Source organism: Anabrus simplex, chromosome 3, assembly GCF_040414725.1.
Source record: "Anabrus simplex isolate iqAnaSimp1 chromosome 3, ASM4041472v1, whole genome shotgun sequence".
In the NCBI taxonomy this organism is placed as follows: Eukaryota; Metazoa; Arthropoda; class Insecta; order Orthoptera; family Tettigoniidae; genus Anabrus; species Anabrus simplex.
In genome coordinates, this window is record NC_090267.1 from 361,573,783 (window position 1) to 361,598,375 (window position 24,593).

Consider the following 24,593-nt stretch of genomic DNA (forward strand, 5'->3'; position numbering starts at 1 on the left):
CCATTTCAATAATTTTATGAATATTTAATACCAATAATATAGTTTATGGATTTTCCAAAAATAAAGTGTTTATTTTTAAAGAAAATTCCAAATACCAATTTTAACGTCTGTAACATCTTCAGTTGTACGATCCCGTCCGTATGTCTGTCATACCCTACAGTTTTCTTTCCCAAACAGTAAGTCATACATAATATGTTTACCATACCATACCCTTCCTTTAGCGGTGCTAGGTGTTTCTTGCCTGTACAGTAATTTTTCCAGATAAAAGCAGATATGTTTTAAGGAACACATCATAATCTTCACATACTGTTGGGTAGGCAACCCGCTGATCGGACTTGTCTTGCGGTTTGCTTATCTTCCCCTATTTTATTTTTCACTCCTTAGTGCCGAACTACAATCAGATTTTGTTCAAACCACTTCATAATCCCTCTCAGATATAATAAGAACAAACTGTAAAAATTTCAGTGAAATTGGTCCAGTAGTTTTTGAGTCTATTAGCTTCAAACATACCAACATCCAATTATATATATATATAGATTAATTACGTGTTCTTACATTAAATAAAGTCTTATTAATATACATACAGCTGACATATCGTGACATAACCTCACATGTTTCGTTACACAAGATAGATCATACAACACACAAATAATAATCATACAGCACACAAATAATAAATGATATGACCACGACTTATACCAAATAAAGTCCGTATGACAGCCTGTCATACATAACTATGTAGATAATAATAACAGACTTAAAAAACTTCATAGCCACACATCACAAGTAAATAATAATAACAACAATAACACCTACTAAACCAAACCCCATGGCGCTACAGCCCTTGAAGGGCCTTGGCCTACCAAGCGACCGCTGCTCAGCCTGAAGGCCTGCAGGTTATGAGGTGTCATGTGGTCAGCACGACGAATCCTCTTGGCCGTTATTCTTGGCTTTCTAGACCAGAGCCGGTATCTCACCGTCAGATAGCTCCTCTATTCTAATCATGTAGGCTGAGTGGACCTCGAACCAGCCCTCAGGTCCAGGTAAAATTCCCTGACCTGGCCGGAAATCGAACCCGGGTCCTCCGGGTAAGAGGCAGGCACGGTACCCCTACACCACGGGGCCGCTAATAACACCTACCAATCGAGCTCAATATCCACTATTTATGCATGGGTTTAGAGAATTGTTTCCAAGTTATACTGGTCCATTACACTTGCTTCAACATCCTCCCTATAACTTGAAACAATTTCAACAGTCTATTAAACTCATTGACTTTGCCTTGGTTGTAGGTTATATCTTCTCTCTTCCTCGACATCGCTGGATGTGTTCTCCTCCTCTTGACCGGATCGTGCCGTGTCAGGGGGTTGGTGTCGCCTTGCTGCCAGCCTCCTCCTTGGTGGTAGTCAATGTGTTCTCCTCCTCATGACCAGATTGTGCCATAATATTAGTAGCCTCTCTTCCAGGTGGACCAGTGGCAGTACCAGGCTTACTCTGTTTGTGCAGCGGTTGGTGACTCACTGCAATACTGATGCATGGACCTTGACAGGAGGGTTGGTCTTTAGTAAGTAGACATCATGGCCCAGCTGCTTATCGGCCACGATGGGAGCAACCCACTTGGGTGCAAGATGTGCGTAAGACCCTCCAGTCTTGTTACTGAGTGGGTGGTTACGTCGCTGTACTTGTTGGCCTGGTAGGAAGATCTGGGTCTCTTCGACATCTTGAGCCTTGGCCTGGGTAAGGGATCTCTTCTCGGCCAAAGCTCGCTTTTCCTTGATGGCCTGCGATGCTGCCACTCTACTAGGGAAACAGCTGCATCATCTTGACCAGAAATGGGTGGTGGACGAATCTCCCAATCCCCGGTGCCGTACAGCTGTCGACCAAGAAACAGCTCCACTGGGGAATAGCCAGTGATACGGTTGATGCGTCGTCGCAGGGCAAAGAGTGACTGCGGTATCTGATGGTCCCACAGTCAGTGTTTCTTGTCTATTAGGTGGACCCGTAGCATCCGTTTTACTTCCGTCGTCCCGTTGGATTGGCCCTTGGGTTGTAGATAGGGGTGGTCCAGTGTTCCACACCCCATTCAGTCATCATTTGCTGCCACTTTCTTGACGTGAACTGACTCCTGTTGTCTGGTAGAATGCACTGTGATAATCGCAGCGGCTGAATACCTCATCCTGTAGAAGACTGGTGATGCGTCTCATCATGGCTTCTGGTATAGTAAAGGGTTCAATCCGTCTTGTGAAGAGGTCGGTGATTATTAGGAGTCCTGTTTTACCCCTTTGATGTTCTAGGGCTATGAGCTCCCAAGGGCGCTGTGGCCGTCTTCCTCGCTGACTGGAATCTGCCTCCCTATTGCTCGCCTTGGTACAGGTTCTGATGTAGCACACTTTCACATAGTCAAGGATGTCTTTCTGCATGTTGACCCAGAAGAATCTTCATCGGATAGACTGATATGTCTCTTCATCTCCTGGATGTTCGTCGTCAGTGCTGTCATGGAATTTCTCAAGGATGTCTGTCATGTGCTGTCTAGGGATCACCACTACTGCAGGCGTGTCGGAGAGGTGCGATCTGTACATTAAGAGTCCTCTGTCCACCTGGAAGTTCGTGTAGCAGATCTTGAATTCCCTCGACTATCGGAGTTCTGTCTCCTGATCCACTGCGTCATGGTCCTACATGGCTTGTCTTGTTCTTGCCATTGCTTGATTACTCCCAGATCAAGCTCCTTCTTGATGATCATAAGAACAGGTTCATTGGGTTCGCTCTGCTGTTTTTGTGGAAACTTCCTCTCGACAGTGGTGCTCCTAGCTTCAGGTTCCATTGCCAGGTGCTTAGATAAACTGTCTGCTCCTATGTTCTTCGATCCTGGGATGTGACACACATCAAAATGAAATTCTGCGATTAACAGAGCCCATCGCATCAGTTTAGATTTTGAGCCAGAGACAGAGTTCAACCATTTGAGAGCTGCGTTAACAGTGAACAGCTGGAACTTCCTTTCCTCCAAGTAGCCTCTGCATTTTCCCATGGTCCACACCATGGCTAAGGCTTCCTTCTCAGTAGTGCAGTAGCGTTGTTCAGTGGGATATAGCTTTCTGCTGGCATACTTGGTGTCCCATCTGCCGTTACTCCTCTCCTGGAATAACACTGCTCCTAAGCCGGAGTCACTGGCGTCCGCCTGCAGGCACATCCGTTGATGGTCGGGAGGGGCTAGACCGGGAGCGTTGCATATCCCAGCCTTAATGCCTTGGAATGGTGCCTCTTCCTTGCTGGTCAGTCAGAACGGGCGGTTGTTATGGAGTAGATCGGTGAGTGGTATTGCCTTTGCTTCAAAGTGTGGCACGAAGCTGCTATACCGTCCACACAAGCCAAGGAACTGACGTACTTGTTGCTTGGTCTGCAGACGTTCAGCTTCTTCGATAGCTTGATTCTTCTCCAGTTGCCTTTCTAAGCCTTCAGATGTTAGGACCCATCCCCCCTCAATCCAGAATGGGCTGGACCTAGTTTTTCCGACGCCGAAGTTGGGCATTTGTTCTTCAGGTGTCCCGTTCTTCCACACTGGTAGCATTTCCTAACCGAGTCTGGTCTCTTCCGTGGCTTTACTCTTGTGTTCTTCTTCCAACTGGGCGATGATTCTACGCAGGTCATCAAAGGATCTCGGTTGTGATATCTTCACTAAGGGTCTAATCTTACCATGGAGTAGCTCAACAATGTCTGGTAAGATCTCATTCTCGTTTCCTTCAGGATGCAGCTGCTTGAAGAGCTAGTAATTCTGGAGGACGAACATGCTAACTCTAATGCTGGTGGGTTGTGCATCAGTCAGTAGCTTCCTTTTCACAGAGCTCTTCACCCCTTTGGAATTAAACCTAGCAAGGAATTCCTTCTTGAAGTCAGTACAGTTTAAGTTCAAGCCCTTCAAGTTATCCTACCAAGTAGCGGCTTGCCCCTTAACTGTGGTGTGACGAGTTGAATGAACCTAGTTGGGTTCCAGTTCCAGTGTCTCGTGGAATTCCGGAAGGCTCTCTTTAATCACAATTGGGTCTGGCTGTCCTGTATTGCAGGTTAGGTTTGAGGGGGTTGAAGACGTTGTAATAGGTCCTGTTTGATTTAATCTATCTTCTGCCGCGTGAAGGATGGTTTCTCTCGTATTCTGAACCTCTCCCTTGATGGTCGAAATCCGGTTTTCTAACTTTCCTTCAATGGTAGAAATACGGCTCCCAAAATTTCCCTTAATGGCAGAGATATGGCTTCCAAAATTTCCTTCAACGGTAGAAATTCTCCCCTCAACCTGTTTGATGCCAGAAAACTGGAGTCCCACATTCTCCTTGAGGTTCGAGATGTCCCCTTCCAGTTGCCTTACCATACTATCAGTCTGCTCCACCTCTCCCAGTTTTGACCTGATGTCCAATATATGCTCTATTAATTGATTGGTGACATCGCTAATTTGGGAATTGATCTGCAAAATTTTATCATATACGGGTGAAATTTTTTATTCTAGGCACTGTTCTACTTTGTAAACCTGCGTGTACAATTGAGATATTTGTCTGGTTAAAACTGTGTTAGCTTGAGAAATATTGTTATCTACCTTCGAAATGTTGTCAGAAATATGTTCTGTTCAGGCGGAGTTAACCTGTGAAATCTGTTCTGCTAAGGTGGAATTGCCCACGGAGATCTTACTGTTGAGTGTCCGTATCATGCTCATTAGTTTGGAACACATTGTGGTCATATTGACCTCATTTTCCGATGACGAGTCCGGTTGTTCGTCCACCTCGATTAAAAACCTTTCAGGATCTTCACAGTTTTTAATGAGGTCGTCTTGTAGCCGTGTCTTCAGTGTTCTCATACTGACTTTCGTCGTAAGATTTCATTTTGTGAGTTCGTCTTGAAGTCGTTTTACGGACATATATTCCAGTATCACTTTCATTTTATACCGATTTCCACTTACACTCTTATTCACTACCGAAAATTATTCTCATGTCCTGTCACATGGTCGCCATTTATTATGTTCACAAAGACGCACACACGAGATACTGTCAGTTGTGTACGCGGTTTTATTTACAAATTATATACACATTATACACACATTAATGAACCTCCATCTTGTGGCAAATCAAAGAAGACTGCCACATTAGCATGTCAACATAACCACTTGACTAACGAATATCACTAACAACTCAATTCAACTCCCTAAACTGTTTCTTTATACACCTTGCCTGGCCAGGCTTCTAGAAAAGTATGATACAACATGCTTTCTCGTATCTTCTTGAGTCTTACAAGTAACAACTCTCATTATTGTTCCGTATTGAACATGACGTTAGGCATAGATATCAAGGATAATTTAATAAAAAACCACCTATTCAATACTTTCCACATTTAATGTGGTTATTATCTACATGATTTTATGTAGACTTATTTAGGTCAGGTACATGTTTCACCCATTATTTTGGGCATCTTCAGCCTGTAAACAACCTTTAAGTCAAGGTTTGGGACCTTTTTAACCAATATAAACATACCAATATATACACTATATACAATATATACATTATATACAATATATACAAACATTAATGAACTCTTAGGATGGGTAACATAAGTTAATACAGTTAAGTTTTTTTTTTTTGGTCCTAATCTATCTAATATGAAAAATGTCCAAAACTAAAATGGATCTTCTTTTTGGTAAAGAGGTTTACATATTAGGGTTTATGTTCTTGACGTACCGTGTCTGTTGACAGGATGTGTCTTCAACAATAAGTGGAGATTTGAACTGATTGTTGCTTGTAGGTTGGACAAGATCTTAAGAGTTCATTAATGTTTGTATTATATACTATATACTATTAATTAAAGTGTTCTTACATTAAATAAAGTCGTATTAATATACATACAGCAGACGTATTGTGACATAACCTCACATGTTTTGTTACACAAGACAGATCATACAGCACTCAATTAATAATCATACAGCACACAAATAATAAATGATATGACCACGACTTACACCAGATAAAGTCCGTATGACAACCTGTCGTACATAACTGCGTACGTAGATAATAATAATAATATACGTAAACAACTTCATAGCCACACCTCACAAGTCATCATCATAATAATAATAATACGTACTAATCAAGCTCGATATTTCCACTATTTATCCATGGGTTTAGAGAATTTTCCAAGTTGTACTAGTCCATTACACTTGCATCAACCTTAGTAGAGAAATGTGTATTTGTTAAACCAGAACTACATCTAAAATAAAGTAATGGGTTATATTTTTTGGTTGAATCCAAATAAACAAGCTTTCCTCTAGTGTGTGCATTTCATTTTGACCTACTGTAACTTGGCAAATTACTAGTTTTATAATTATTTTCAGACTGGAACAAAGATTGGAAGCCTGGACCATATCCAAAAACACCTGAGGAGAAAGCAGCTGCTGCAAAGAAATATGGCTTGCTCCCGGAAGAATATGAGCCATATCCTGATGATGGATTAGGATATGGTGATTATCCCAAACTACCTTTAGTCTCCGGGGAGGCTAAAGATCCATATTATCCATGGGATTTCCCTGAACATAAGAGAAATTTCAATGAGCCAGTAAGTACTTTTGTTTCAGATATTTATATACTATATCATAGACAAAATGTTCAGTGGTGGTCATAAGTATTGGAACAGAGCAATATTGACAGGACATACAGGTATAATTCTGTAAATAACAAGCAGAATGAATTGGAAAGTGTGCGATAATTTAGTATATTGACTAATAGTTTCTACTGTCAAATAAAGTTTAATTCTTATTCATGAACATTTGCAAAAGGAATTACACCTCTTTCAATATGGCAGAAGTAGAATATTAACAGGGTCATAACGTTAGGGCCTGCAATGCAGACGGACCCAGGCCTTTGGGGATCCCGCACACTTCTTACAAAAAAATAAAATATAATTCTGGTAGAATTTAATGACTTGATAAATTTGGTGAGCCAAGTAAACACATGAGCGTGTGATGCAATATATTGTACCAGGAAATTTTTTGATAATAAGGCATGACTAGATATTTTGGAGAGTAATGATATGTTATCGCAGGGCACACTGGATGTAGACCTGGAGAAAGGTCCTGACTACAATGAGTTACAAATTCTTTAAACTGAATTTATTCACATAAGGTTCACGTTACAGTTGTGCTGGTTACAGTGAAGTTGTTGCCATAGATCTGCCTTGATGGACAGCAACCAAATCATGGAACCACGATCCCTTGTAGGCAGCAATGGGTCCTCGTTGATTCTTGAAGGTCCCGGCACAGGGTAACCACTCGCTGATTGTTACGCTAGTGTCAACATTTAACTGTCCCCCGAGTATCAAAATTTCACATAAACCACAGCACTTTGTGAATTGTAATCGTTGTCCGGTTCTGACTTAGAACCAAAATGTAAAATTTGGAAAATATGTTGCACTTGGGAAACTTGTGGCTTTCCACAGGAAGAAAAAATAAAGTTTGACTTCTATCATTTGTGTAGATTCTACCAAATTAAAATTTGTACTGGTCATTGGAACTCATCACAATACAGTTTATTCCTATTCACATCGAGAAATAGAACGTTTGATGGAATAACTATGCTCTTTGAATTACCTGTAATTCTGAAGAAACTGAATGTTTGTAGGGACCTACTAAAAGCACAATTCACTTGGAAATTTCACTTGCATTTTACATGAATGTCTATGAGTGCACTTGTGTCTATTTATGTAGTGTAAATCACTTGGAAAAATCACTAGCATTCCTAACTACTGCAGTCTGTGCGAAGCTATTATTATTATTATTTTGAAAAGTCTGTTCACAGAAAAAAAAATATCACTTTCAACCACCGCATTTGATATAGCAGATCAGTAGTGATTGGTTGGTTGGTTGGTTGGTTGATTGATTGATTGATTGATTGATTGATTGATTGATTGATTGATTGATTGATTGATTGATTGATTGATTCACATTGTAATGTTAAAGTTTAAATTAAGTTCACTTGGAAATATCTCTATTCTGGCTTCTAGCAAATACACAAATATTATACCAGTCTTAGTTTCACCTTCTTCAATATTAAAATATTAAAGTTCTTCAATGAGGTTCTACTTACTGGTAGTTTATAAGTACCGTAATGCCAGAATTATTCCATGTTCCACAACTCACATGTCACTTACAAGGGACACCTTTGACCTCGAACAAGCAAAACGTTGCATTCTACCTCAAGTAACATTTTAATAGAAACAAAGTAACAAGATATCAATACCATAGGAAGGAAATTATATGTAATTTAATGGTGTCAGTGTGTCATTACATTTTCAATCAGCAGCACCAAAAACTCTCGGCTTAAAGTACTTATAATAGCGCAAAACACACATATACAGCAGTACCACACACCTGAAAGTGCTTATATTAGTCCTCAAAGTGCAGATGCGGGATTTCGATGAAGTGGTTAAATCAAAGTGGGAGAGAACACATGTGCACACCTCACTAAAGCCACGTTATCACATTCCAAATCATTTTCGCATTCATGCATTCCATTATCAAAAGCCACACTAATTACATTTTAAATTATGTTAGTATGTCAATGTCATAACCTGGCTTTCGCCAAGCATATTGCAACATAGGCTTATACGTAGGTGCAGCAAATTGATTGTAAATCACAGAGTGAAGTTTCACGATGAAATAACAATAGTGTACCTTCACTTGTGGTTTGGCACCTTGTAGTCTTACAAAATCAGTAATCCTGATATAGAGTTTATATTGCCGAAAGAAGTAAACATCAAGGGGTTGGCAATATTTTGTTGTTTTCGGTGGCAATATCTTCAGCATAAAATCTTTGTTTGAAAAACGTGCATCTAGAAGGGTACGATCTGTATGACCTGCCCAGAAATCACACAACAATGGGCTCTTTCCATTTGTTACATGTTCGCCAAGGACTGAAGTTAGAAAACGTTTCGTGTGTTTTTCAGTCATTTTTTCACTTTTGCGTGCCTCCACATGAATGTTTCGTGGACAGGTTGTTTCAAGTTTCTTTAAAATATTTGGACCGAAAGTGCCTTGTGTCTCTTGAAAACAGATGTACGTTTGCTAGCCTGCCTGCCATTGATAAAGCCACATCAATTGTGTAGCTGTGAGTAGAGCTATGTACAGACTGCAATATACTACCTGTAGTTTTCTCACCTCTGTAGGACATTGTTGATGCTGAAGACATTTCATACCGGAATTGACTCTGGTCACTGTTCCAAACATTACCTTTCTCCACACCCTCCTCTGTTAATAAACATGTTCACTTCTTCCACAAACTGTTGTGCCTTCTGACGTATAATATTATCGTCTTCTATGTCCTTACGTGTGACAAATGTAGTAATATGCCTGGATGAAATGCCATATTCAGCCTTGAGATGGTCGATAAAGGAAATGGAAGCTTTGAAATTGACCAAGCCAACCATTTTAGCCCCTTCTAGTGCCCACATCTGCAGATGCCAATAGTGAACTGTAGATCCATACCTCCTTGCACCATCAAAATGCGATATTACATACTCTTTTATAGTTTGTAATTGCGACAGTCTGTTTCCTTTGAAACGAGCACCTGTTCCCCGTTTCCTAGACACATAATATTAGAATTAATGTGCAATTTGATTTACTTTTGATGCACTTATAGCGGTGCATTAGTTTGCTGTAGGAATTGAAGCCACGATTGTAATAGTCCTCATAAATGTTCTCTAGTTCGCTGTCATCAATATCTTTCAATACACTGGACCTCGTCTTTTTGGGTGGAGAGAGTTCGTACTCACTTTGACTTGACTGTTTCTGTTGCTCTGGAGATGAATGTCGTGTACTGTTGAAGAGCCACGTTCAGGTTCCTCCTGTCCTTCAAAATCCGTATAACTATCCAGCATAACGCCGTGTATTGGTGTGTCATCGCCATTACATTTCTGAATTATTATGTTATATAATATATCCGCGAACTCCATATCCTCGGCCCCGATGTCATTTCCATATTCAGCATGTCGCAACTTGGTCCCTAATATTTGGACTACATGCGTAGATTAATTTTCTTCATGATATCACAGTACTGTACACAGTTTGCACAGTAACTCGCTTGCGAACACTCCAAGAGACAAATACGTACTGCAGCTATACCACTCACACAGCTGGAGCACTTGTTAGTGCAGCTACACTATGCCACCATCTAGTGACGCTAGCAAACAAGTGCGGAGTTTTGCATGGAAATGAAGTATACCACTGTTTTGTTGATGATTGCTTGTTATTCTAAGCATGGTTTTGTGCGGTTCCGAGCGTTCAAGGTCAAAGGTGTCCCTTGTTAGACATAACCTCGCCCTGCAGACCAACTCTGTACAATGCGGCGAGCCAACATCGTCGTGTTGCCAGTGTGAACTGAAGTAACAGGCACAAGAGCTATGGTCTTTTATACAAATCTAGCTCTGACGTAATGTTTTATGAAATCTTGAATATCTCTGTAATCCCTGGATCGATTTTGAAGAAATTAACTTGAGAAGACGTTTAAAATGTTCTATAAGATGCCGTTGTTTCTGAATCGATACCTCGTTTGGTTTAGAACAGCGGTGCTCAGCTGGGTGCCCGTTGAGGTTAGCCCAGTGCGGCCGGACCGGCGTGACGTAAATGCGGGTAGCTTACGTAACAAGCTTACGTCACAGTGAAGCGAGAGAGCTGACACACTTTGCAGGGAAGCGAAAGAGCATTGACGTTCAATTGTGATTCCGAAGCTTTCCTCCACTACTCGGCGAAATGCTAATTGGGTGCAGTATTTAAAATAAAGCGCTGTAACCACAAAAACTGACCTTTTCAAGACATTCCGGATTGATTTATACTGCGCTCTATATAAACAGTCAGTTTTATTTTCTTATGTGTTTTCATTCAAAGAAAACTGATGTTATAATTTTTTTGTTACAATATACAAAGGTACAGTGTTTAAGCGTACAAACTAGATTTACAATTATTCCTTCGATGAACATGACAGTATTTCCATTTTTTAAATGTAAAATTCCTGTTATTCATTAAGCAAAAAATAATATAATTACATAATTCATCAAGTTTACTGCTTGTTTTCGCACATTGTTGTAGTGTTGTGTGACTTTCTCTGTTAATTGAATTTGTGAAAATAATATTTAAAATTTAACAGGCGTTCGATTATAGTAGCTAGCCTCTAAATGGCAAGAGGGAGTTTCATCATGAGTGAGGATATACTGTACATATTTACTATCCAAGATTAAAGTACAACAATGTAAACATGTCTACCAGATAGATATACAGTATGCCTTCAAATAAATAACCTAACTGATGTTATTCGTGGTAAGCACGATTGCATTGTTGGTCAGTTTATCAGATAATTTAAACCCAAACAACTACAAGGCACAGCTTATCCACCTTAACTTCATATTATATTAGAAATGTTCCTAAAGCACCTCTTAAGATTTAAGTAAAAATTGTAAAAATATTTGAGATTGTAGACCGAACTGTATATTGTATCTGGTCAAAATACATAAACTGCAATGAACGTAAATAACTTATTTTTTACATTGGAAATGACTTGGATTTCTGCCCTCTTTCTTTCATTATTTTCTACCTCCATTTCCAACTCGGGTATTGCTGCAGTGATCAAGAGTGACTGGGAGAACTTTGCCCAACCTTCACGGCTCATCACCTGCCTGCCCGACCGCTTACAGTGCTGGGCACCCATGAGACAGAATGACCTTCGTGAGCACTGCTGGTTTAGAATATAGCAAATTTCTTGCATGGACGTTTCCAGATCGTATGATATAACCTGTTCTTGACCCTGTACCACAGTGCGTAATTTCAGGAATCTAGCTGGCCAAAAATCATATCTCGGACACTAATGGACCGATTTACATAGAACTTAGTATGTAACTGCTATTATTAGAGATAATTAAGGGTGTGGGTCAGTCAAGTACAGAAAACAAATAGCTACACCAAGAATAGAATTAGTAATTTTAGTAATTTGAATCATTTTTCATTATAGCTTTAAGAAATTAAATAGATGTTAATAGTGGAGCAAGCTGTTTAGAATGTTTAAAAACAGGTACAGGAATACATGTACTTACCTAACAATTTAGTCATTAGATGCAGTTCCATCAGAATCTCTAGCTTCACTGTCATTATCTCCTTGGGCAGAACCAGATACAGGAGGCTCAGACAGTAAGTTGAGCACTTCTTGTGAAAGAGGAATAAACTTCCTCTTCCTTGATTTCCCTAAGCTGGTAATATAAGGGTCTGAGGATTTAAGCAGCATATGGAAAAGGTCAGTATTTGTGTCCTTTCTGGAGGTTTTATCTAGCATATTTTATTACCACAACACATCATTGTAAATTAGCATTAGTAATTCGTAATTAAGATAAGTAGTGTTTTACTATTATATGTTGTTTTTATTAAGACGAAGGTTCTTCAGCAGCCACAAATAGGGCCGAAACCATTACTGTTATGTGAAAATATTTTTTTAAGTACCTTATAAGAAATAAATGTATTCATTAGGTGGAAAGTTCCTATCTTTATATTTGCGATTATAGTAACAGTTAATCTATCAAATCAAATCTCACTTCTGAAGCAGTAAATGACAGTCAGCGAGTCAAATTCAATTTTGAACAAGCCGGGACCTCATAGTTGGCATTTCAGCAGCTTGGCCGTTACATCACGCTGGCAGTTATGATCTATTAAATATATTTTTAAATTTTACAATAATGAATAATCCCTTTGTTTATATAAATTGCTTCTCCTGCTGTGACTGAATTTGTATTATTCATAGGTTTGCCTTTGGACTGAGCAGCGGTTTCTTGGTAGGCCATGGCTCTTTGGGGCTGTTGTACCATGGGGTTTGGTTTTATTTATAGGTTTTACATTTTATTTGAAGGGGCCTGAATTTTAATTTTTGCAGGCAGGCCTGTATCACATTCATTACACCCCTGAATGTGAACATTTAAAGGAGTTCAATATTTCGTTGTGCATGCTTTCCTTGTAATAACTAAAGAATTTTGGGCATTTAGTGGACACACTTATTTGTTACTGATATTTTCCCATTCTGCAGGAGAATGTTGCATGTAGTTTGGACCTTCTCTGATATTTTCTCACGTTGTCTTCAGATTCATTCCATATGTGTTCAGTGGTATTGCAGTCTGGAGATTGTCTTGAGAATTTGAAGGTTTTTTAAAATATTTATTTATTTAACAGCATGTTCCATTACAATGAATGTAATGCTACATGCTCTGTAAACACAACTTTTACATAGTATAAGGACGTAAAATACCGGGCAATTTGGCCGTGCGGTTAGAGACGCACGGCTGTGAGCTTGCATCCGGGAGATAGTGGGTTCGAATTCCACTGTCGACAGCCCTGAAGATGGTTTTCCGTGGTTTCCCATTTTCACTCCAGGTAAATGCTGGGGCTGTACCTTAATTAAGGCCACGACCGCTTCCTTCCAACTCCTAGGCCTTTCCTATCCCATCGTCGCCATAAGACCTATCTGTGTTGGTGCAACGTAAAGCCACTAGCAAAAAAAAAAAAAGACATAAAATGACTATATATATTTATTATTTTAGGGCTATTTTTCAAATGTCATTCATGATTATCTTGTGTCAGTTTGTGGATTTACCGTGTACTAACATGAGATATTCTGCTGTATTATCCTAGAACCTGTCCAAATCACTTACAGTAACTTACATTAATTTATATTATGCACATTTCACGAACATGTAACAGTCTTCTAAAGTTTGTCTTGATCTATCGAATTAAAGCATAAAATTAATTCTTTTGTATAATGTTCCATTAGTTTCACTTTGTCGAATGTCCATTCTCCACATTTCTTTATCATATTGTTCTTAAACATTTGTCTTTTTGTCTATCTAGCTTTACACATCTAAATAACAAATGATCCACTGTTTGTTCTTCATTTCCACACGTACATAAAGGACTGTCTTTTATTTGAAATGGAAAAAATACAAATTTATTTTACCATGTCCTGTTAAGAAAGTCGTTATTTTTCCAGTTAATGGCAAATTTAATTTCTGAGTAGGGTTAGGATCATTGCCTTATTTAAAGTAGTAGCTTTTTCTTAAGCCCAGCTTATTAGTACTGCTTTTGAGATTATTCTGCAATATGTTCATTCATGTACAAATACAAGATTTCTGACTCCTCTAGAAGGCATACAGCCTCACACCATTAGCTCTCCATCCCCATATTTCACAGTACCTATATTTGGTATTGATCTTTCTCCACATGGTTTCTGCCCATCATTTAGTTCAGTATTAAAATTACTTTCATTCACCCTGAGGACTTTACTCCAGAATTCAGAGCTTATAAATATTCGTTTCTAAATGTCAAATGCTGCTTATTGAATAAATTTAGAACGTAGTTTCGAACCTGTAGGGTAGTCTCCACTCCTTTTATGAGTGTGAGATAATTTGTAGTTGCTGCTGCACAAGTAATGGCGAAACACACTGGGACGATTGCCGAAATGGTGTTTAGACGATGTCTACGTTTAAACAATGCCTAAGTATGGCTGCCGCATATCGGAGATATTATTTACCACTTAGGCACTGTCTAAAGCCAATGTTCAACCCGCCATGTTTAAACACTGCCTAGAACACTGTTTAATCTCAAATGAGAGGAGTGAATCACAGTCAGAGGTTATGTACCATGAAACATGTCATTTGTATTATCATGTTCATACAATTCCGGGAAGAAAGGTTAGTCCGATGGCCTCTCTGTGAGTCACCCGCTGCGAAATTGCAGCAGTTAATTTGAAATGTGTGGGGAGGTAGAGCTTAAAATAAGATTTCGCTTTTCAAGAGACTTGTTTCTCGAGACTGACAAAGGGACAGTCTGGTAACTGTCAACGTGAATACAATTCTTGGCAACCGATATATTTGATTATACATGGGGTAATTTCCATGGAATTATAGGTCACTTTGACTACATTCATGTCAGAATTACTTGTCCCAGTTAGCGCTAATTCAGATATGTTTTCGGCAACTATGAGATAGGAAAAGGCAAGTGGTGGTGATTACTGTTTAAAGAGGATGACTGGGGAAGAAAAGCCATGGCCATAATAACAGCCCTAGTATTTGCCTGGTGTAAAAAGAGGGAAACTACAGAAAACAATCTTCAGGGCTGCCAATGATGCGTTTCGAACCTACGATCTCCAGAATGCAAGCTACATATCTATATGGCCCATACAACACATTACTATTGTTTCATCTTCCCTTCGTCGAAGCTATTTATGAGTAGATTACACTCACCGTAAGAACGCTGTAATCAAAGCTACACTTCACCGCACAGTGGCTTTAGTGTCGATAATATTATGAGATAACTTCCACCGAAAGTGATATTCTTATCTGTGGGCAAGTCATGCTCATGCTTAGCCATATTTGATTAATGTGTAGGAAGACAAACAGCTGACTGGCATTTGGCACATGCACCAACGAATTTCATTGGTTGCGACAAGCAAAGAGTTGCATGAAAGATACTTCTATCACCATTTTCAAACCAATATTGAACGATGTCTAGTTAAACACCGGCTGAACCTTGTTTATGCAATGGAAGATCGTGCTCGATTGAGACGTTGTCTAAGGCTTGAAACTAGTAATTGTTTCTGCAATCGACCCACTATGCACTGTAAACAACAAACCCATGGCAGATACCTACAAACGACTTTGCTTCTTTAACGTTAGATGAGCGTTCCAGTACTTTTGTCCTGGCAGCAAGCCGTCATATGAGAGACGATCTAATGTTATGCCCTGTAGGAAGCAAGTTTTAGAATAAGGTTCTAGATAATTGTATGGTAGCAAGGGAAGAATGCAATTCAAAATCAAATGAATCCGTACCTCTCGATCTATGTGAATATAAGCACGACTAAACACCTCTCCATTACAATACTTTTGTCTGTCCCTGTAGAATACTTTCTACCAGGCAAGTTGGTCACGCAGTTTGGGTCACATAGCTGCAAGCTTGTATTCGGGAGACTGTTGGCAGCCATGAAGATGTTTTTGCATGGTTTCTCATTTCCGCACAGGGCTGTACCTTAATTAAGGGCACGGTTGCTTCCTTCCCAATCCAAGCTCTTCCCTATCCCATTGTTGCCACAAGACTTGCCTGGGTTGGTGCAATGTAAACCAAATACCAAAAAAAAATTCTAGACATTCCCAATCAATTCACATGAGATTTTCAAAACTAGAAGTTGCAACCTTCTGGTTCAAATTCTAAGAGATAGTGTGAGATGATGATGGTGATGATGTTTGATGTTTAAAGGGGCCTAACAGCTAGGTTATTGGCCCCTAATGGAACTATATGGAACAAAACGGCATAATTAAAATTTTAAAATGTATCCACTGACTAGAATTTAAAATAAATGGTGATGAAAAATGATTATGATATTAAAACAATCAGTGGATCTAAGTTGCAATGCCTTATTTTCTAATAAAATTATAGAAAATATAGGTGACAATGGAATAAGGCATTACCTGGGATACAGAGATATATACAGTATTTATATATATATATATATATAAATAATTCAAGTTAGAAGTTGATATAACACATTAAAATATGCAAACACGAACTAAAATAGTCATTAGGATAAAAGCGCATTTAACAGAAATACACTAATACAAAGGACATTACACATGATAAAAAAGACCACTACCCCTCATAAAATGGATAACAAGGTCTGCTGATTGCCCGTCATCCAGTAGGATGAGAAAAATGGCACTCGGGAGTTGTAGACTACGGCGTAGATCGGCCAGGTCCATGCACTCCATAAGGGCATGTACCACAGTTAGATGACTGCCACAAGTACATACCGGGGAGGGGTTCACCCTTCAGTAGTTAAGAATGCGTTACTATGCCATGGCCAATCCGAAGACGACATAATACCACTGCTTCTCTCCGAGAAGCCCAAAGCAAAGTCTTCCATACCTTCGTATTTCCTTTTATCGCTCTCAGCTTATTTGGGACATAACCAGATGTCTCTGCTGAGAGCAAATGTCATTGGCTGGAACCCTGTAAGGCAAAGAGAGTAAGGTAACAGCCCCCTTGGCAGCCTTATCAGCTAACTCGTTTCCCTCTACACCCATGTGGCTTGGGAGACAAAGTGTGAGAAGAAAAGTCACAGGGTAGCTTCAGTAAACAGATTTAGAGACTGCGATAAAAATTATATTCAAGACAATGCCACCTGTGAACTCCAAAGAAGAAAAAAACAAGAATCTGCATGCACAAGCAAGGGAGATAATTTATAAAGTGGTGAAGTCCATGAGAAAAAAGCACTGCAGTCAACTCTAGTGAGAATTTCAAAAGCAATGGTAGTGTTTAAGCGCTATTTCATAAAAACTAAGCATGAAGGTGTTGATGTTGAAAATAATGGGGCTGATTGTATAACATTAAAACTGGCAGACTTTGTGTTTCTAGGTTTACCTATAAACTTTTAAAAAATCACTGCGTTTGGAGGGTTGATTAAGTTTCGCACAATTTCTCTCTTCTGTATGGTTATTCACATCTTGTGCTAGATATTCTCTGTCATGCCATGAAAAGTAAACAAATGCCAGATAGTGTTAGATTAAGTTCAGTTCTTGACCACTCTGAATGTAGTGGTGATGCCGATGACATTTGATTCAGTATTAATCATGTGCATTAATTAGTGTGCTGTTACAACTATTATTTGTTTAGTCATTCGTTAATGGATGGCAGTGCCACAAACTCTTCTACTTCGATATAGAATTATTTTTAGTGGTTACTATCAGAAATATAGGATTGAAAACTCAAGTCTATTAAGCGCAAAGTATTCTTGGGTTTTGTTCATTACTATGAAAGCAGTTGGTTAAATGTCAGTTTGTCAGCATTGACACTAAATTACAAAATATAATTGTCCACAAGTGAAATTGCAACAAGCTCTGTTGAAAATCTGAAGTTTGGAATCAGCTTTAAAATATCCAGGAGTATGTGACACTGAAAGAGTCAGCCAAGTATGGATGGTGTGTGCACTGCCCCAAACTAGTCACCATTGAAATAAGATACCACGTAGGTTAGAGGCAAAGTTGGATGCTGTTTTAAAATTATGATGTGCAGTTGAATTCAGTGAAACATTTGGTGAAAATTTCTCACTTAAAAAAGAGGTTAAAATCTTACCTGTAATCCATCAGAAGTTCATTTGTCTGTTCACTGTTCATTATTTTAAGTTATGTGATAATGTAGACTGTCTTAGGTTTCATAAAAGATTATATTCGATACAGCATCCTTCATGCTTGATGGAAACAGATGTTTAAACTCATACAGCATGGCCTCATTGCCTGTTCTGTTGCTCAAAAACTGTGTGTGGTAATGCAGCATTAAACCCACCTAATCTCTCACTTGTCCACCTCCGTAGCGTAACGGTTAGTGTTATTAGCTGCCGTCCTTGGGGGCCCGGGTTCAATTCCCGGTACTACCAGAAATTTAAAACTGGCAGGGGGGCTGGTTTGTGGTTGAAATGGTACATGCAGCTCACCTCCAATGGGGGTGTGCCTGAAAAGAGCTGCACCACCTCAGGATGAGGACACGAGTTTACTTACTTTATCTCAGACTTTCTTTTGTTATGTTAAGTTTTAATGTTAGTCTTCATTTTACTTCACAAGTTCTTTCTTGTAGTAGCTCACACCAATGATTTGCTACTTTTGTGAATATTACCTGTTGATAAGAAATCAGTTAATCTGAAACTCTGCTGTTTTTACTTCCATAAAGCTTTGCTAACCTGTCTATTGAATGTTTTCTTTCTTTTTTTTTTTTTAATTCCAGTTACATGCTTATGCTAACTTGATTGGTGAAGATCGCTTTGATGTTAGTGCAAAACCTCGCTACTCTTTGCTCACTCAAGTACTCTGCTTTGTTGGAGCTGTGGGAGGCAGTGCAGTTATATATTATTACCTTGATGATAAGAGGATGTTTAGACCAGTGGTAAGTGTACTGTGTTATTATACATGATTTTCTTTTGTTTTATTGTTTTCCATTTTACATTAAATGTTGTATAACTTTTGTTTCAGCTGCCGAAGCAGTATCCAGCTGAAGGAGTTGTTCATTATACATTTGAACCAGCACAGTGAATTAATTGTAATATATTGGACATTTCTGTGTTGTAGATAAATTTTCTTTTCTTTAAGTTTAAATTATTGGTATACTTTGAAAAGATATTAGAGTGAATACAATGGAATATGAGTGTACATGAATGAAAAGGTTAAGCTCTGTAGAGACCTTTTACTCTGCCTCATCAATAAATACGTATTTTGTTAAAAATTCCAAAGAATTTGAATATTATACTGAGTTGAACTGAGTTGTGAGAACATGAAACCATTCTAAAATTTAGAATATGGTTGAGAAAAAATGAGAGAAGTGTGAAAAACTACAGTGTGATCTAAAGTACTCAAAGAAAGGGGTACTAATAACAGTACAATTTCAGTAAATGATTAAATGTTGGAAGTGTGTTCTAATGCTATAGATTTGTGATTATATTTTGTGTAACACTGAGACAAATGGCATTGGTAGAAAGACAACATTAATTTGTGAATCAAGTGCTGAACCATGAAATGTATAGACCACTTTGAATCAATCAGGTGGGCTTCATTGGCATATTTTCTGATGGTGTTATCTGTCCAGAAGAGTTACGAATTTTTTTTCATCGTCACAGAGAAAGACAGTTGATAATGATTACTGGTACAGTTTCCAGGAACGAAGGTACCCCAATGTAATGTAACGCAACAGTTAATTTGAAAATTAAAAGTCATTGCTGCGTGGAATAGTAGGCCTACTAGATCTGGTAGATGAACAATGTTGACCAAAAATGAGATGTTGATCTCAAACTACATTTTCTAGGGCCTGAATAAATCCTTCAGGAAAATGTATCTGCAAATTGCTATTTCACATACAAACGTTTCAAAAGTACTCTTCAGCTTACACCCTTAAAGAATCACATATGTAGGAATTAAAAACTTACCAACTGTAGTAAGAAGAGTGTGTGCTCTAATTGCAGTGAAGAAGAAACCCTGTGTATGTTACACTATTCACAGATTTGCCTGGGTATTTAAACAGTACTCATCTGTCACACAACCCTCAGAAGTTCCACGAGTCTCCATTATATGATTAAAAGATTGTCGTCTGTGTTGAAATGTTACTTCTACATAGGCTAATATTTGAACCTACCAAGATCTCTGAATCACTTGCTACATAATACTTACCTCTGGGAGTGCTATGAAAATTGGTCTATTCAGATAGTCTCCATGTAATTGATTTGCAAGATGCAAATGTAATGTAACGGTTGCTGTACTAAATGGTATATTCAAGAATATGGCCCAATATGTCCTGATGTACCTGTGAGACACTTTCAACTCTTTTTGTAATTATAATTTCCCACAGTTCTCTCATTCTTTTCGAGATGTATAAAGACATTTTGAACGCCCTTGCATCCTCGATATCCTTTCATTAGGAATCCATGTGTACATATAATAATAATAATTTCGTGTGGCTATTTCTAGCCGAGTGCAGCCCTTGTAAGGCAGACCCTCCGATGAGGGTGGGCGGCATCTGCCATGTGTAGGTAACTGCGTGTTATTGTGGTGGAGGATAGTGTTATGTGTGGTGTGTGAGTTGCAGGGATGTTGGGGACAGCACAAACACCCAGCCCCCGGGCCATTGGAATTAACCAATCAAGGTTAAAATCCCCGACCCGGCCGGGAATCGAACCCGGGACCCTCTGAACCGAAGGCCAGGACGCTGACCATTCAGCCAACGAGTCGGACCATGTGTGTACATACATACTGTTCATTTCACAATATTAATTTTCAGTCCACAGTATGTCAGCTTGCATTCGGGAGGTACTGGCTTCGAACACCACTGTTGGCATCCATGCAGATGGTTTTCTATTGTTTCTCATTTTCACACCTGGAAAATGCTGGGGTTGTAACCTAATTAATGCCATGGCCGCTTCCTTGCCACCCCCAGCCTCTTCCTATCTGTGTCGGCGTGACATAAAGCAAATCGACAAGAATATTATATTTTACTATTTTTGTTATATTTCGAAGAAAGTAATATGAATTGAATTTGATACGTTATACTATACATTGTAATAGGCTAAAGGCAAAAATTACAAAACCTAGAATTACAGTTGCTCACCTGTCAATCGTTGGTCATCTGCCTTAACTGCTCCGGTAGTACATTCAACTCTTGAAATCTTAGGGCATTCCGGGTTCTTTCTTGTCACTTGACTGACCGGTTGACAGGGTTCAGAGGAGAGCATATCTACTTCAAATGATACGCAAAATGTGTTTACTAAAGTTTCTTAAGTCATAAGGTTCAGGTTAAATTTGATAAAAGAAAAAAATGAAAAAAATTTGACATTTGTCACAAATTAAGTCACATTCAATCAGAAAGATATTGAAAAATTATCTAAAATTCTTACAGTATTTCTTGTAGTACAAAGTGAAATGTGAGCTAAAATTCTTACAGTATTTCTTGTAGTACAAAGTGAAATGTGAGGACAGCAAAACCCTGGATAAATGCAAAAAACCTGAAAATCAGATAACTCAGATCCAGGCTATAACTGTGAGTTAATCCACATAATCCTTAGAAAAACTGGCCTTCACCACACTTGAATTCCAAATTTACATTTAATTAAGTCGTATAGACTATCGGATACCGAAACATCACCCGAATGGATCCTTAATTAAATCAAATTAACTTCCAGTTGCTCAGGGCTGGTTATGAAATATTTCTTTTCCAAACCATTGTGCTTATTACAAGTTAATAGCAATATCCAAAAAAATATAAAAGAAGATAAGTTACTCTTAACCTGATGCTCAAATATGCATCACCCCAACATTTGTTTGGAAGGAACCAACAACTGATCAAGAATGATCTTAATTGACGTGTTCAGGCGGAACAAAGAAATAAAAAGCAAAAATGCTTGCTTGATCATACATTTGGAAGGAACGCCAAATATACTGAAGTTAAATAAAAGTGTCAATCACTTAAAAAGTATAGTAAAACTTGCTCATAAGCAGAATCGCAAGGGAATATACAATATCAAAACACGCATACTGTGCAAATTACAGCTGCTATGGGCAAGAAACATAGGACTGACGAGCTGCCATTTTTAGACTATGAGTACACATAAAGACAGGAATCCTCATGCAGATTAATCCAAACGTGGCTGAATATTGTAGATGGGTGAGCAAAAGCATTTAGTAACATTAAAATACTGGAAATAAAATACATTACCTACCCATCGCAGTTCTGGTGCAGTAGACATCAAGGTTGATAAGTAATCCGTGGTCTAGACATACACATCTTTTACAGTGAGCACATCGAATGAAGGCAAGCCGAACAGAGTCATCTTTGAAACATTGTTCTTCCAAACCACTCTTGAAACGATATTCGGAAGGTGCCTGAAATGATTCTGGATATTCATCGGTGTAATCACATTTGAAGAAAGCATATCGTTTGAATCCATTTGCCGAAAATTGGAAATGCACAAAAGATTGAATGTGAAGAGACTGTTCTCTTTGCCACACTTTAACTGTGGACGATAACATTTTCATATCTGCAATGAACTGTCCCATACTTTTGAATGGACAGAAAAATAAAACGTCCGCTGGTTGTGCCAATCCAGTACATTTTGCAGGGATCAGCTTTTTGTGAAATTCAACATCTTCTGGAACTGTCTGATTGTATAGAGCATCATCTTTATTTACTGCCTAAGAATCAACCAAAAGAAGAATTCAGTCTCTGTGCAAATCCGGCTATAACATGTGTTCCACGAACACTTTCAAGCCATGTTTGGTGATTTGCTAGCATATGCTTTCACATTGGGTAATTCAAGTATTATGTTTGCTGGAAATTTCTCACTGGGTTCCAAGACAACATACATATGTGGAAGAAGTGTACCATCCATTACAATAACAGGCATTATCATGTATGAATGGGTGGTTGCTGCAACTGAACCCACGGTACCGTAAATCGTCTTTCCTCCCTTAACAGCAAGAGTTCTCACAGAACGTAACTCTTTACAAAATCATGACTCATCGGCATTAATTATCTGCTCTGGTATAAAATTGTACTCGTCAATGAAATGCCTTACTTCCGTAACAAACTCATCAGCTTTCTCTTCTATATCAGCGGCATTAACAACAAATCTGTTGCCAGCTTTATGCGTGATATTGCGAGAAACGATCTTGTTTTTTCTCTCGAAGCACTGCAGCCACGATTTGGAAGCTTTGAATGTTAAGGTCTTGTTTGAATGAATTTGTGCTTTAAAAGACATCGCCCAGATTCGTAGTGTTTGATCATGTATAATTCCATGTTGTTTTTGCATTGCAATGAACTGATCACGTACTTCGTTATTTATTCTTTCTTGTAACACCTTCCTGTTTCTGCCATGTCATTTCAGTGTCTTTTCGAAGTTTTGCAAAACTGTTGCTTTTTAGTTGTGCTTTTTGTGTCATTACGGTAGCGAGTTAGACTCTAGGGGACATGTCTAGGGCTACACCCGGAGGGCACCATTGTGGAGGATCATTTCCTCTTGGCTGCTTTGTCCAGATTTTGTAAGCATCAGCCAAGTAACCTTCAGGACATTTTGTTCTATTCTTCTTTGGTGGTGATGTGAAATGTTGAGTTGACAGCTGGACTCAATAGTCAGAGAACACGGATGATGCAAGTGGGCCACTTAACACTAAAAATCAGACGGTTCAACTTCAATAATGCTTATGTATATCAGCCCATGTTGGAACACAACAATTAAGTCAGCAGTATACAGATACCAGTTGAACCACACCAGAGGACAAAAACATTGAAGCAGAAAGACCTCAAACTCAAGACTGTTTTAACAATCAACATTTCACAGTTTTTTTATTTTCATCATGTTTTAAAAAACGTTTTAAATAACACTTCATTTTGTGTGTTCCTATGTTTTTAATTCATTATACATGTCTTACTGAAGATGACCCAATGCCGAGTCGAAACATGTCTATTTGTGTGTGAAGTTACATCTTAATTTGGACGTAAAATATATAGTATTGACTAGGAGGATCAAAATAGTTTCTTACAATTTTGTAAGAAGTTCAACCGTCAATACAGATTTAACATGAGATTCATAGTCTGTAATTGTACAAGTAGATGTGAAAGAACTCTTTTCATTTTTTGTTTCCATTTCAGCATTGAGGAGATTCTGCGTCATACAAAATCAAGAACGTTATAACTCTGTAAGGTTCACCATGGCTGAGAAAATATTCCATAGTGAACAAGTTTCCGCTTTGAGCATGTTTTACTGTATTATTAATAAACCAACTTTCAGGTTATGAACATAGTCATGAAAACTAATTAAAGTTACAAGTCCACAGCTTCCTGAAAAATAAACATCAATTTATTTCCATATAAACTACACCTACATGTCTGTCTACCTACACTTGTCTCCTTAAACTACAGCAAATCAATGTCCTGCCTAAAAACACAACGTGCAAAGGGAAAATAAAATAATTTGCAACAGCTGATGAATCGAATCCACATTTGTAAAGTTCTAGTCAAAATAAAA

General features: G+C 38.5%; 1 protein-coding gene across 1 annotated transcript in view; it reads left to right on the forward strand.

Moving 5' to 3' along the window:
• The window catches only part of ND-ASHI (NADH:ubiquinone oxidoreductase subunit ASHI), a 36,450-nt gene extending 17,131 nt beyond the window's left edge, over positions 1 to 19,319 (forward strand). Inside the window, exons 2-4 of the mRNA XM_067143266.2 lie at positions 6,362 to 6,582; positions 18,815 to 18,973; positions 19,060 to 19,319. Of these exons, the coding sequence (XP_066999367.1) occupies positions 6,362 to 6,582; positions 18,815 to 18,973; positions 19,060 to 19,119 (440 nt within the window). The 3' untranslated portion in view covers positions 19,120 to 19,319. The remainder of the gene's footprint in view (positions 1 to 6,361; positions 6,583 to 18,814; positions 18,974 to 19,059) is intronic.
• The last annotated feature ends 5,274 nt before the right edge of the window (positions 19,320 to 24,593 follow it).